Source organism: Volvox carteri, assembly GCF_000143455.1.
Source record: "Volvox carteri f. nagariensis unplaced genomic scaffold VOLCAscaffold_103, whole genome shotgun sequence".
Taxonomy (NCBI): domain Eukaryota; kingdom Viridiplantae; phylum Chlorophyta; class Chlorophyceae; order Chlamydomonadales; family Volvocaceae; genus Volvox; species Volvox carteri.
Window position 1 is genome coordinate 213,745 of NW_003307646.1, and position 13,932 is coordinate 227,676.

The 13,932-nt window shown below is 52.8% G+C and overlaps 2 protein-coding genes across 2 annotated transcripts; both read left to right on the top strand.

Annotated features, from left to right (window-relative positions):
* The first annotated feature begins 704 nt into the window (after window positions 1-704).
* Window positions 705-4,937, top strand: VOLCADRAFT_121751 (uncharacterized protein). The gene is made up of 8 exons (XM_002958688.1): window positions 705-971; window positions 2,480-2,555; window positions 2,638-2,799; window positions 3,003-3,106; window positions 3,200-3,252; window positions 3,531-3,765; window positions 4,071-4,178; window positions 4,546-4,937. Exons 1-8 carry the CDS (start codon window positions 809-811, stop codon window positions 4,707-4,709), a joined length of 1,065 nt encoding a protein of 354 aa, XP_002958734.1. The 5' UTR covers window positions 705-808; the 3' UTR covers window positions 4,710-4,937.
* A 5,871-nt stretch (window positions 4,938-10,808) lies between these two features.
* VOLCADRAFT_84620 (uncharacterized protein) lies at window positions 10,809-13,932 on the top strand. The gene is made up of 9 exons (XM_002958689.1): window positions 10,809-11,048; window positions 11,261-11,352; window positions 11,431-11,505; window positions 11,670-11,777; window positions 12,046-12,093; window positions 12,272-12,476; window positions 12,610-12,745; window positions 12,884-13,101; window positions 13,303-13,932. Exons 1-9 carry the CDS (start codon window positions 10,871-10,873, stop codon window positions 13,488-13,490), a joined length of 1,248 nt encoding a protein of 415 aa, XP_002958735.1. The 5' UTR covers window positions 10,809-10,870; the 3' UTR covers window positions 13,491-13,932.

Genomic DNA, 13,932 nt, shown 5'->3' on the forward strand with positions numbered 1-13,932 from the left:
GCGCTTCGCGCTGGGGCCCCGCCCAGAAAAAGGGTAAGTGCCGCAATCCTGAACTTGCCGGCTGAAGCGTCACGATACACAACCCCCTCAAAAGCGCTCTGCCTAGCTTTCCAACTTGGGGTTGCCTTCGGCAGAGCCCACTCCCGGGGAAGGACGACAATTTATGAGGAGCCACGGGTTCAACACGTGGCCCCGCAAAACACAACATCGCGAGCCTGCCATGTTCCCAACACGGCTGGCATTTCCAGTTCGGCTGCATGCTCGCCAGCACCTGCGCATCCTTCCATTCCTTTGTGTGAAAGCGGTACCCGCGCTGGGCGACGGGCGAGTAAAGAGAACGATAGGCCAAGGTCCCCCGTTCTGGGTCTGGCAACACACGAGCCCTACTGCGCAACTGCGACAGACGCGCAAAGGGAAAGCGGCGCGAAAAGTACGAACTCTTCCCTATCTAGCCCCTTAGCTCGGTTTCATACACCTTGGTTTAAACGGCTCGAAAAAAATGAAAGCCTATGAGATAGCAAGAAGCACGAGGCCAAAACGTCGCTCGTAGCATAGTAAGCTGCCGAGTTGCTGCGACCTGTTCCCACTCCTTGTACGCCTTGCACCAACTGAAACCGCGGAATTACACCCCAGCAGCCAGGCGGGTGCCCAGTAAGCCAACCTCCTATGTGCCCGTCTGCTTCTGCGCCCATCTGCTCCCACAGTGCCTAGAAATGTTTCACCGCGCTCGGTTGACGCGGTCTTGTCTTATTCGGGACAGGTCCTGCTGCGGTCCAGGAGTGCTCTTGTCCCAATCTTCAAGTGCTACATGCTCTACGGAGATTCGCTCAAGCGCATCCTCAGGCGCAAGGAAACCTGTACACGTCGTATTGGCTTTATTTTTCCTAAGGAGAATGTTTACACAAGTAGCCAAGATGGGGGTAAACCAGGGAAACGAGAACAGATGCATGGAAGTCTCCCTTATACTCCCAGTAAGGGACAAAGACGTGGACGCGCTAGCCGTTCTGAAAGGTTCGAAGCGTCTCCATTTGGTTCGCACTGTGTACAAAGGTAATCAATCTGATGTTGTTAGACACAAGGCGACAAACGCAAAGGCGAGGTGGTTTCAATTCCACGAGAAGTTTTGCTTTAGTTTCTTTTGGCAGTCTAGACAAATATTTGGACTTCGTCCAGAAAAAACAATTGCTAGGCAAGTTTGAACCTTTGGGGCCCTCGTCGCCAGGTAATCGTACTCTAGGGACTCGACAATAGAGCCCCGGTAAATTGCACAGACCAATGACGGCTGAGCAGCTGTGGGCAATACGCATGTATTGCAAGAACCGTGCCAATAAAGTTCAAACAAAAAGGGTAGCACTCAGTACAGCAACCGGTTGGTGTCACCAACTGTTGTTACGTTATGGCCGAGGATGACAACACAGCGACAGAACCTTATGTTAACAACGTAGTGCTGATAATTTTAGCTGTCATGCCGCTGTATATTGTCGAGGGCAGGAGCCTCTTATCTACTTCGCTGCTTCTTGGTGCCCTTGGGCAAAATTCAGGAACAACCTGGAAATCGACCTCATAGATATTAATCTACTCATTTGATCTGAGTGACATTTTTGCTGGTACGCGCATTACCGGAATCAGGCAGACCGACTGTTCAGACTGGTACGGTCGTTATCGCTGATCCGTGAGCTCATAACAGTTTCATCTTGATTTACTGAAACTGTATCTGCTACCATATACGCGACACACGTAGCTCCCGAAGTTGGTGAAGGCAATAATCGCGTCGCCGTAGTACGACGACGCTGACCTTCTAGATTGCCAGCTGGCTCGAACTTTCAAGTGCATACCGCGGGGCTGCATTTGCAGCATCAATACCCTCATTGTTTTCCTTTTTCGCTGATCTCGGTTGTTTGCAATTAGCGCGAAGACCGGATTTATCCTTGCTCCACGCTTAGAAATGGACTCCCACAGCACTGACGCTGCTGGAATGCAGCATGGCCATGGTATTTGGGAATGTGACGGCGAGCCTCTGCTGACTGAAGGCGGTGAGGAACTTTGAGCGAGAAGCTCTCTGGCTTTACCGAGGCGGTTACTAGCCAGCGCCGCCGGCCCTACCTGCTTAACGTTTCCTGCAATCATACGAATTACATAAGCCTCTCTCTTTTGGATTCTGAGGTGGCTTGAGCTGTTAGGGCTTTGGTTGCACACTTCAAAATTCGTCACTTGACTGAACATACTTTGCTGCACTGCTTCCCATATTTAACATCTTATATCTGGGGACACTTGGGGCACTATGCGCGGGATCTGTTGGCGTCAGCGTCACATTTTCGGGTAGGAAGCTGTATCACACTGTCACTTGAAAACCGGCATTGGCAGGATTGCGCTTAAGAATGATCACCTGCATTGAGATCCTTCTCAGCAAAAGATAATTGATTTCATTGCAAGCTGTTCCTTATCCCGCGTGCCTCGATGTTGCTCCTGACAACCGCAGGTTCATGGATTGGACATTTTGGTCCTGGGATTATTATGATTATATGGGGACTCCATTGGATGCAGGGTACTTTCAGGTATTACAGAGGCCGTAGTTGCTGCTTGCTGCCTCTTGCTGTTGAGTATGGCAGCCGAACAAGTTTAGGGCCGTGTTTGTAGGAACTATTTCAGTAGCCAACGGAATAAGGGACAGGATTATCAAGCGCGGACAACGTATAACCTGTGGCGCTTCCCAGCTGTGTCCGAAAGCATGTGCAAGACTTTTCTACCTATGATTGCTATGTCGATCGAGCTTTACTTTGCTCATCGTGGTGGTTGGAGGTAAGGCTTTCGCTTGCAAGTGGTTTAGTTTTTTTTATGCGGGCCTTACCTTACCTAGTCGATCTGTGACGGCTCTCCACATTAAGATGCTTTGTAAAGTTTGCCCGCATCGGTCATCGACCATTACTCATTAGAAGTTTATGGCCTGCGAAGGCTGCGTCGGCATTAATTTGATCGCCCGTATCTGGTCGTATCCGTTGCAGGACGCTCGTCTGCCCCGCGGGGACTAAGCGCGAGGGGCGCTTCTACGGTCCACACATGGGCAACTGGCAGCATGCGGCCATGTATCCTCCAGTCATCTTGTCAGGTGCGGCTGGGCGCTGCTGGGGGCTTGGAGCTACAAATTGCAACTCAAGCGGTTTCAAATTACCTACCCATTTGCACTCCGCGCTGCCTTCAGGTCTTGTCGACCTTGTGGGTATGGAGGTTGAGCTTCCCCGGGGCACACAGCAGGTGAGTGGGTGAGTGGGGGATGGACACCTTCCCGTACAGCGGATCCTGCTGCGCATCGCGCCTCCATTCCCCGGGGGGAGGAGCTCGAGCCCTGCTTGCTTGCTCATGCCACGCATACACCCACGTGAATCCATGGAACTACGGAAGGACTAACACTTACACACGTTTGGTGCGCTGTGCTGCAGCGCACCGGCTGCCCTCACAATGGCCGCCTGATCCCCCCGGAAGTTGATTGGGCCCCGCCCTTCTGTTGTCGTCATTGCTCCCCCGGGCCTTAGGTCTTCCTCTTCTTGGCGTTCTTGTGTGAGTCCCTTTTGATGGGGCTGCACAAGAAGCACACTCCGCTGGACATCGCGGTCCACTCGGTGCTTTTCTACACCATGATGGCGACTGCGGTCATGGTGCTGCTGGAGGCAATCCACCCCCGCAGCTTTCTGCTGTCCTGTGGCCGCGTCGTGACCATGCTGGTGCAGGGAGGCTGGTTTGTGATGGCGGCGCACATCCTCTTCGAAGGTGAGCGCGCGCGCTGTTGCACCGAACAGGTCCCGAATAGTGACCAGCACTGCTGCTAAACGAGGCGATACCCGTAAAAGCTTATGGACACGTTGGTCTTCGCCCGGGAGTGATTATCCTACATGCCGTGTCGCATAATCCTTGTTCGTGGTAGCTTTATCGTGCACGAGCTTTGCCTCCACGTAACCTTGACGAAGACCTCTGCTCAAAGCGCTCTGCCCCATTTGACGGCTGTCAGAGTACCGAGGTGTGTGACATGCGCCCCGTTTGAGGGGTAACTCTGTGACACGCCTCTATTGCTGCAGGGGTTCCGGCGTGGATCGAAGACGGCGGCGAGGACATGGCCCCCGCGATGATGGCTCCAGTTTACTTCGTCGCGATTATTGTCGTGTCACTGTTCCTCGTTTTCCTGGGTGAGTACTGGGTCGCGTGCTGCACAGTATTTGCCATACCCGCACCTGCTGGTGATGGCGATCCCCTAACAGATGGTTTGGTCCAATCTTCTCGGAGCGACCTGAGGGCCCTGAGCCGTCGTCGTTTTCTCTTTTGCACACATTGGGAGAGCTAAATCGGTGCAGGTTGCCAGCAGTTTGCCGATGTTTTAGGTTAGCTGTGAGTCATGCTTGGTTTCTTGTTTCTCGTGTAAGCTGCTGGAGAGGGCCCACGTTAGGGGGTTGTCCTCCATTGTAGGGTTGCGACGCGTTGCACGCAGCATCCCGTACATGGTTGCGTTTCACCAATTCACTCCTCCGTGCATTTGCGCTTCTGTGAACCGCGCAGCATACTTGGCGTTCCACACCTACTACAAATACATGGACAGTAGCATTGCTTGCTACGAGCGTGCCGGTCTCCTGGACGAGGACCGCATTGATGGCCGCCCCACTCCACATGCCGTTCCCATGGCTACACTCAGTGGAAACTCGGGCACAAGCTGCCACGTTTAAGTGTAGGTTCAATACCGCATCAATGGCCCTGGCCAATTTGCGGATGCTGCGGAGAAACGTTACAACGTAATAATGTAAATTTTTAACTCAAGTTTGTGCAAACTGGAAAGGATCATGGCTGGCTGCACTGATGGCGAGGCGGAGGGGGATATATATACGCATGGATCAATACGACAACGATACGTGAAGGACGATGGCCATTTTGGAGCCCGTACGTATGTCGGCGGCCAGTGTGGTAACTGAAGTAATAGTCATGTTCAATGGGAATTCTGCATTTTTTTGACATTGGGCTGGCTGCCGTGGCCCGTCACTCTGCGTATGTGCAAATTGACGTAGAAACGTTGTACATGTGGCCATACGTAGGTAGGAGTAGGCATGACGAAAATTCGTATAATAATGCACATACTTTATATAAGGCTACCCCAATGTTTTTTGTCGGCAATGCAACGCAGCTGTTGTGCTCGAAGTAAGCACAAAGAGGGGCCACGATGTGGCTGGGGGGCTGGCGGGTCCGATGTAACGGTAGGTGGTCAAGATTATCAATGTGTTTCGTAGCCCTTGGGGGCCGTTGTGCATGCAGGCTTTTGGGTCCTGCAACCGTGATGCACAGCCTCGTGCACTGCTGGCGTTATATATTGCGGGATGCAACACCACGCCAAGTCATGTTGTTGTCCAATGTATAAGCTCGCTTTTTTCATTATCCCCTTGTTTCAACGCATGACCGCCCCAGGCAGTCTGCATTGACTATTGCTGATAAATGTGTTTTTACTGCATACAGTAGCCACCGAACGTGCCGCGTGCGTTTACCCTTGCCGGCGCAAGCAGAACATTTGGGATTTGCGAGCTCGTCGTTGAAGACGCCTACAAATAGCTAATGCACGCGCGACATAGCATACAATACATACCGCAAATTTGTAGCGGTGGCGCATACTGGCATTTAATTGTGTGTGTGTGTGTGTGTGTGTGTGTCTCTTGAGGCTATTGCGGCTTGCATGCTCTTGCCTTGCGGAGGCAATGATGCGCGGATCCGGTACATGAATGCGGTAACTGTAACTCTGCGGTCCAATATGGGCTTTCGCACTATTGCACAACACCTCCAACGTAAGGCCAGACGGGCCGGGGAAATTATTAAGCGACATTGGCACTGGTGTCCACGGGACCTCAGACAGCACCTACACGCTGCTCTAGGGACGAAATGCTGCCATGGACTCGGGGTGGTTGCAGTACATGATGCGGTCTAGAGCCAACTGCTGTCCGAATATCTGGTAGCCTCAGGACAAGTTTGCGGTTTTGTACCTGTAAGCAACTGAAGTCTGGCTACCCTCCTGTGTGCACACAGCACATCGCAGTTGCCGTAGGCAACTTAAATCTGTGGTGTTACCGCTGGGGAAATTTCTAGTCAGCAGGGGTTCGACGTCCGCCCATGGGCCATGGTTCTCGCTAGTGGTTCATTTCTGTGCTGTAAAGTCTGGGGTTCTTCCACTTGTATCCTTTAGAGGGAATCCAGGCGAGGTGGCCCCCACCGGTCCTGCTAACGGCCATGGCCGTAGCGTCACTGCCGCCAGAGCGAGCTTGGTCGGGTAAGTGGTTGATAGAGAAGCGTGAGGGGCCGAGTGCCTTGGCCCGCTCGCCCGAAAGCGAGTGGTGGGACTGGAGGATTGGGCCAAGGATGTCCCGGGGCGAGATGTTGGGGGAGCCTGGCAGCTGGTTTAGCAGCTCAGTAGCGCTAGTGCTTTTGTGATGTATTACTGCGGCGCAGCTCTGGGGGTTCTCGGCGGCTCTTTCTGCGGCGAACCGGCAAGGCCATGACGGTGTAACGCCGCAGCGGGCTCTCCCGCCAATACCCCCCGGTCGACCGCGCTGCTGCTGCTGCTGCTTGTGGTGGTAGTGGTCGTGGTCGTGGTGCTGGTGCTGATGTTTATCCACCTCTATCTACCGCTAATTAGGACATTCTAGCAGGGCGGCAGCAATAAGCCATGGTGTTGTTTCCGCGGCAGCAGCAGCGGCAGTAGCAGCAGTAGCAAGAAGAAGAAGAAGCTGTAGCAGCAGCAGCAAACGAAGGTAAGCACCTTGGAGTACTGTGCTCAGTAAGCGCACAGCTCACCGACCTCACACTCTTTGAAAAGCTCTCCGGCATTCCGTGCTCGGCACGATTTGGCTTTTCCTCCCAAACCTCCAAAACCGAACCTTCTAAGCTGCATCCTCAATACACACACAAGTCCCCACACCTTATCCATACTCAACCGGAACTGCTGCTGCGGCTGCTGTTGTCGCCTTAACTCCCACTCCTGCCTCCGTTTGGAGAGCTGGTTCACCAGGCTTGTATCGGCAATTGGGCAGAGTGGGCTGAGACAGCAGCGCTTCCAAATTTATCTCCGGAGAAGCTATTGCTAACTAGGAGGGGATAAGAACTACACAGCCCACGGAGGCAAGGAGGCAGAGACTGGACCGTCCCTTTCCCTCACCCGAGCTTCTTTCCTCAATCCTCACCTTCACCTGGTGGTCCCACCTAACTTCCCTTAGCTTGTTCCCTCGCCTCCGTCGTCGTCCCTGCACCCATTAGTCATCTAGTCGCCGTTCGATTGCCGCAGTGCCTGATCCACCAGCTTAACAGCCACCCCCGCGGATTAGCCTCCCGCAGATTCTTCTGCGGATCTGGGTCTGGATTTGGGTCCGGCAGGGTGAAGAGGTCTGCCACCATTTGGGTAAACGTGTCCGACTCCAGGGCCGCGCGACTCAAGAGGTCTAGGGCAGCCTGTGCTTGGCGTCGTACAGTAATGTACGGAAGTGGAGGTTTTCGAGGGTGGATATTACGGCAGTAGCACATTGCTTCAGACTGAGCGGTATGAGCGCTTACATCTCTGCCGCGCCACAGGCGCCGAAGTGCCATGGCGGAACAAAATCGCCATCCGACGATAACGGCACTGGAGATGCGGGAGACTTACTCTTGGAATAATGACAAGCACAAGGTGAAACAGCTGGAGCAGCTGAACATATTTTTTGGCCCATAGAAAACAAGTTTTGCGTGCTGTAACTTGGGTTATGGAAGAGACACGATCGCGCAAAGATGCACATGAGTCTGCACGGCATCGCGTTGTCATCGTCCAGCTCCGCACATAGCTCCGCAAACGTGACGTTGAGCATGTCGTTCTGCGGAAAATGTGGTGTGTGTGTTGTGTTGTGGTGTGTTGTGTTGTGTTGTGTTGTGTTGTGGTGTGGTGTGGTGTGGTGTGGTGTGGTGTGGTGTGGTGTGGTGTGGTGTGGTGTGGTGTGGTGTGTTGTGTTGTGTTGTGTTGTGTTGTGTTGTGTTGTGTTGTGGTGTGTTGTGTTGTGTTGTGTTGTGTTGTGGTGTGGTGTGGTGTGGTGTGGTGTGGTGTGGTGTGGTGTGGTGTGGTGTGGTGTGGTGTGGTGTGGTGTGGTGTGGTGTGGTGTGGTGTGGTGTGGTGTGGTGTGGTGTGGTGTGGTGTGTGCGGGGTGGTGTGTGTGTGTGTGTGTGTGTTTGTGTGTGTGTGTGTTACATGGTTGGGGGGTGTGTGACCCCATACCTGTAAGACTACCCATACGAGCCGAAGGCCCAAGGTCAATACTACAACGCCTAAAAGCCACGGAGAAAAGGAAAAACACCGCACATCAGCCCAGATTAGCGTCCAAAGGGGGTAATTGAGTTTCGGTGAGCCCACATACGTTCCAACATCCTCGCCAGACGTGCGGGTTCCGATTGCATGGCCTCCAACATACTCTGTTGATGATCGAATCCCTCTTCAGCACGAATATCATTATAGGCTGGGCATTCCAATAACACGTGTTTTTCATCCTCAATTCGGCTATTAGTACCACAACAGTGGCAAAACCGCTGCCCCCTGGGGACATGGTACTTGCCCCTTCGTGCTCTGTTTGCCTCCAAAGCCCAGCAACATAAACGAAACTGCATTAGCTTACGATGTGCTAAACGAGGAATGAAAACCTTAGCATGTGTTGGCCGCATGACGGCTGCGGCTCCCGAAAAGGGCAGCCCCATCCAGTGCTTATACTTCGCCATTTGCACTCCCGGTTGCTTCCCATCTGATGGGTACTCCTCTGGCAAGACAGTCAGACGCGCGTATGGTCCCAGCCACTCATCAAACGCTCTCTTAGTGCCGTTATTATCGCTCCTTCTGGTAGAGGTCTACTCAACAACCAGTCAACACGCTCCTTTACCCCCACGACTTCTTGCGGTATTCCGCTCCAAATGTTGCACTCCAAGAAGGAAAACAGTCGTAACATTGAGATTCCCCAATCCTCCCATTCCGGGTTGGTCAGGGCATCGGTTATCTCCTGCCGTAAAACGGCATGAGCAATGGATCCCACTTGCTTTTGAAGGCGGTTCCAGAAACGGAGAATCTGCTTCACCATGTAATAATGTAAGGTGTGTGTGTGTGTGTGTTGCATGGTTGGGGGTGCGTGATCCCATACCTGTAGAAATGCGCATAAGAGTCGAAAGCCCAAGGGCAAGACCTTAAGCCACTACAAAGGATGATTGCACCATAGGGCATACCTGAGTTGCGGTGACTCACATACGTTTTAACATCCATGTCAAATGCTATGCCAGGTAGTGTTGGTGGTCGGGCTCGAAGGGGTACCTACCACTTTTTGCAGACTCCCCCTGAGCAATCTCTATCCGAAGCCGTTCAACTTTCCGGGTACTCCTTTGGGGTGGGCTAGTCCTGCAACATATCTTATGCCTCAGCGTCCATCCCTGGCCGCCAGATGCAGAGACTATGTGCACCTTAAGAGGCACGTGCTGCGGACTTGTGGCGGGTCCCGTCAGTTCTGAGCTACCCCACCTGGTTACCTGCTGTGATGAAGGGGGTTCTTAGGCAGGTCTATCGTGGACTCTCCATCCACACGACTCAAATCCTCGTGTGGTTTGCAGGTACTATCTGGCGCTCGGGATGGTGGTGATGATGATGATGCATATTCCAACCTGATTTCCGCAGGATACGTAGTTACCGGGCAGGTCTTGCATTGGTGTTTATTAACTTCTGCTCCTCGGATGCTGAGTGTCTCGTGGTGGTGAATGTATCGCGCAACAGGCAGGGCAAGTGTAACGTGAGCTTTTGGGTGCTTGTCCCTCACAAAGCCACGTTCGTACGCAGCGGTGGACGGATCTTGGGTTTCCAAGAAGTTATCGAAGTACATGTCAGGCGACCGTCTTCTTCTTCTTATGCCATGTGGATGCTGTTGTCTGGCGTGTTAACTCTGCGATGGTAACTATTCTGGGTCCACTGCAACGTAATGCGACTTCACATGACCAGTGGGAGGCGATGCTTAACACTGCACTGGGCCTGCTCCAGTAATGGGGGTACCAGCACTTCTGGGGTCCGGGCAAGCCAGCACCCGAAAATTTAGCTTTAGCAGCCCCAAGCGTGCCAAGGGCCGAGCTTTTAAATGGGATGGTCCATGGACTTTTAACCGCCTCTTAGCGAACCGCCAGCACCATTGTCTGGACACTTTTCGTTGCAAACGCTCGGCATACGAACAACCCCTCGGCCATGAGTCTTGCCTGAACATTACCTCTGTAGGGATGGGGCCATGAAGTTCCCCGAAGGAGTCGACCGTAACCCCATCCATTAATCGAAGCTGATTTCCCATGCAGCCCGTTCCTTATCAGCATAATGTAGGTAATTGACGCAGTATGAAAGTCATAATTGGGAAAGCTTCATGAATCACATTTCACAGGCGTAGCATTCTTAATCGCCTTCGGAATGCCGACAAAGAGGCTAAACGTCCACCTGCGCTAAAGGTCAAGGACATGCAGAGGTTGCCAGACTAAAACCTGTATGGGAGACCCTTTGCGTAATGATGTGATCCTGTAATCTTTGGCGATGACAGAGCCTCCCGTTACTGCCTGAACTGCTGGAACCAAAATAGACCAGTTGCGTACCTATGCTGCTCCCAAAGCTCTATTATGTCGGTTATATAGCTTCCAGGTTAAAAATCCCATAGCATGGTTGGCCGTAAACGTGGAGTCGTGGCGTGTCAGCATAACGGTCTGTACGATAGACGTCTCACTCCTCGCATAAATGTTATCCCTTGCACTACCAAATAGTACCAGTGATTTTTAAGATCCTTAGACATCTTCTTATATTTTGTATTCTCGCTTTGGGATTTCTTCTCCCAGAATGGCCTCCAACGGTTCTTCTCGCTGGGATGGCGTCAAGCGGGTTTACAGCCGTCAGGATGTCGAGCGCCTGCGTGGATCCGTGAAGATTGAGTATACCCTCGCTCGTATGGGTGCAGAGCGGCTCTGGCAGCTGATGCACACAGAGCCATACGTTCCAGCTTTGGGCGCGCTGACCGGTGAGCCCCCGAGAAGCACGACATGCTGCCAGCGGATGCAGGATCATACTTTATCGTTTACTGCAATTGCATGACTCAAATCTTGATGTTTTTCTATCGGATGCTGCGTCGGCAAGCCGTGGCAACCGTCTTTGCCCGAACGGTTTTCGCAGCAGCCACCGTTTTTTCCATCGATTACCCATTTTTATGTTTTGAATTATAAAAACATACAGGTGGTCAAGCTGTGGAAATGGTTTCTGCTGGCTTGAAGGCTATCTACCTCTCGGGATGGCAAGTTGCTGCCGACGCCAACTCCGCCATGCAGGTATGCGACTCTTCAGTCAGCCAATAGATAACGGAAATTTAAATAATTTGCTTGAACTTTGACGAAATCTGCCCGCAGACCTATCCCGACCAAAGCCTTTACCCGGTGGATTCAGTGCCGCGCGTCGTTTCACGCATCAACAATGCCTTCCAGGTAAGCTACTTACAGCCTGCTCATGATGATGTGTTAGATTGCACATTTTCGGCTTGACTAAATGGGGCTTGGCACCCAACCCCGGTCATTTGCCGGTATTGGCAGCGCGCGCGTCCAATTGTCCTGTCGCCAATTACCAACGCTGTTTGCGTGACGGCTCGCAGCGCATGGACCAGATGCAGCACTCCGAGGGGCGGAACGACATCCATTGGTTCGCACCTATCGTGGCCGATGCCGAGGCAGGTTTTGGCGGAAATCTCAACGCTTACGAGGTATGTTAAAGCGCGTTTAGTTGTATACATCCTTCCTCTTACATTCCCAGGCTGGCTTGCTTTTTGGGGGAAATTAGATTTTTTGCGGTTTTGGTGCCGTCGCCCAGGCCACTGCATATACGGATTGCGGCTGCAAGCATTGCGTACTGGCCCCTCTTTCTGGGGGCCCAAGCATTCAAGCAAGCGTATCGCAACTTGCTATACCGAAGTAGAAGAAACGCCATGACGTATTACTTATGTTACGTCTGCCCCCAAACCCTACGCACAGCTAATGAAGGCCTTAATTGAAGCTGGAGCGGCAGCCGTGCACTTTGAGGTAACTGTGGTACATGTGCTCGTGGGAACTGCATACGGGGTTAAAGCGAAGCAGACGTGCATACATGCTAGACACAACCCTTGTGACATGCTGTTGCTGCCTTGCACTGTTGGAATGGCGCTTGCTGTCCGTCGGTGCCGTGAGGCTGCTTATGTTGACATGCTGCTGCTGCCCACAGGATCAGCTGGCTTCCGCCAAGAAGTGCGGCCACCTGGGTGGCAAGGTGCTTGTACCCACACGCGAGTTCATTCAAAAGCTTACGGCGGCACGCCTGGCGGCGGACGTCTTGGATGTGCCGACAGTCATTATTGCTCGTACCGACGCGCTGGGCGCCTACCTTCTCACCAGCGACGCGGACGAACGGGACAAGGCCTTCATGACCGGTGGGCACCGTAAATAGTGACCTGGGGTACGAGACGGCATAGCGGAAGGCTGCATGCGCAACGTCAAATCAATACCTGATTTTGCTAAGGAGAGCCCCCTCTTATGTCTTGGCCATGATAATCCTCTGCACAGGCGAGCGGACTCCGGAGGGTTACTACTCTGTGCGCGGCGGCATTGACGCTGCCATCGCTCGTGGCTTGGCATACGCGCCTTACGCCGACATGGTATGGTTCGAGACGTCGGAGCCCAGCATGGAGGAGGCAAAGAAGTGAGTAAATCGTAGCGGAAGTTCCTGCAAGCGGTGCCACCAATTGCTTGATGGTTGTACACCGCGGCACTAGTTCACTGTTACAGTCGAGACTGTTGGTGCCCCACCTTTTGATCAATGGTATGCATCATGTCGCAGGTTCGCTGAGGCCATTCACGCTCAGTACCCTGGCAAGCTGTTGGCCTACAACTGCTCTCCGTCCTTCAACTGGAAGAAGAAGCTCTCTGATGAGGATATTGCTCGCTTCCAGGCTACCCTTGGCAGCTGGGGTTACAAATTCCAGTTCATCACGCTGGCTGGCTTCCATGCGCTGAACTATTCGATGTTTAGCCTGGCCAAGGAGTACGCCTCGCGAGGTGGGTTTGCATCTGTGCATGTGCTCCGTTGTAACCTCCTTGAAGGGGACAGTACGGCATTAATAGACAGCGTACTTCATTCCATATTCCCTCGAGGAAACTCGCTACCGGTCTGCGCTGTTCCTGTAATATGGAATAGAGGACCAAGCGCACTGCTTTTCCCGCTGACTTTCTAATTGCAACTGGTTTTGCCCTCGCTAGGGATGTCGGCGTATGCGGAGCTTCAACAGGCCGAGTTCGGCGCGGAGAAGCTTGGCTACCGCGCGACAACCCATCAGAAGTTCGTCGGAACGGGCTACTTCGACCTCGTCAGCCAGGTCATCAGCGAGGGCACCTCGTCGGTGTGTGCCCTGAAAGGAAGTACAGAGGAGGAGCAATTTGAGCATTAATAGCGTGCCCGATGTTGGGCAGAGTAATAGTGCCTGCGCATTGTGTTTTCGCTCGTCCCAACGGTCAGACCGCGCGGAGTGGCGAGCTCCGGTCGTAGGTAGAGGTCGTAGGTAGCGCAGGGTGAGATGTGACCGCAGTGGAGACACTTGTTATCTCTTGTTTACGCTGTGGCTTCAGTTACATTTGTTAACTGATGGCCCTATGGTAGGTTGGTTATGGCATGCGTTACGTTTTTCACGTTCGGTGTTTCATGCTCATTTTTTTCGGTGTTTCATGTTCGTTTTGAGGTGTTTGTGCTATGTTTTTTAAATAACCCATGCGTGTGATTGCCCGTCATCAGCGGTCCACGACAGTGTCACAAATGAATGGCCAACGAATTGGGGCTCCAAAGCAAGGTCCCATATCTCCACATATTTTCATTTCTGTAACAGCTGTCATACG

Coding starts and splice junctions, on each gene's coding strand:
- VOLCADRAFT_121751 (XM_002958688.1), top strand. CDS start 809: ATGCTCTACGGAGATTCGCTCAAGCGCATCCTCAGGCGCAAGGAAACC. Junction 972..2,479: donor AAGTCTCCCTTATACTCCCA/GTAAGGGACAAA, acceptor TGACAACCGCAG/GTTCATGGATTGGACATTTT. Junction 3,253..3,530: donor TTCCCCGGGGCACACAGCAG/GTGAGTGGGTGA, acceptor CCCGGGCCTTAG/GTCTTCCTCTTCTTGGCGTT.
- VOLCADRAFT_84620 (XM_002958689.1), top strand. CDS start 10,871: ATGGCCTCCAACGGTTCTTCTCGCTGGGATGGCGTCAAGCGGGTTTAC. Junction 11,049..11,260: donor AGCTTTGGGCGCGCTGACCG/GTGAGCCCCCGA, acceptor AAAAACATACAG/GTGGTCAAGCTGTGGAAATG. Junction 12,477..12,609: donor GGACAAGGCCTTCATGACCG/GTGGGCACCGTA, acceptor TCCTCTGCACAG/GCGAGCGGACTCCGGAGGGT.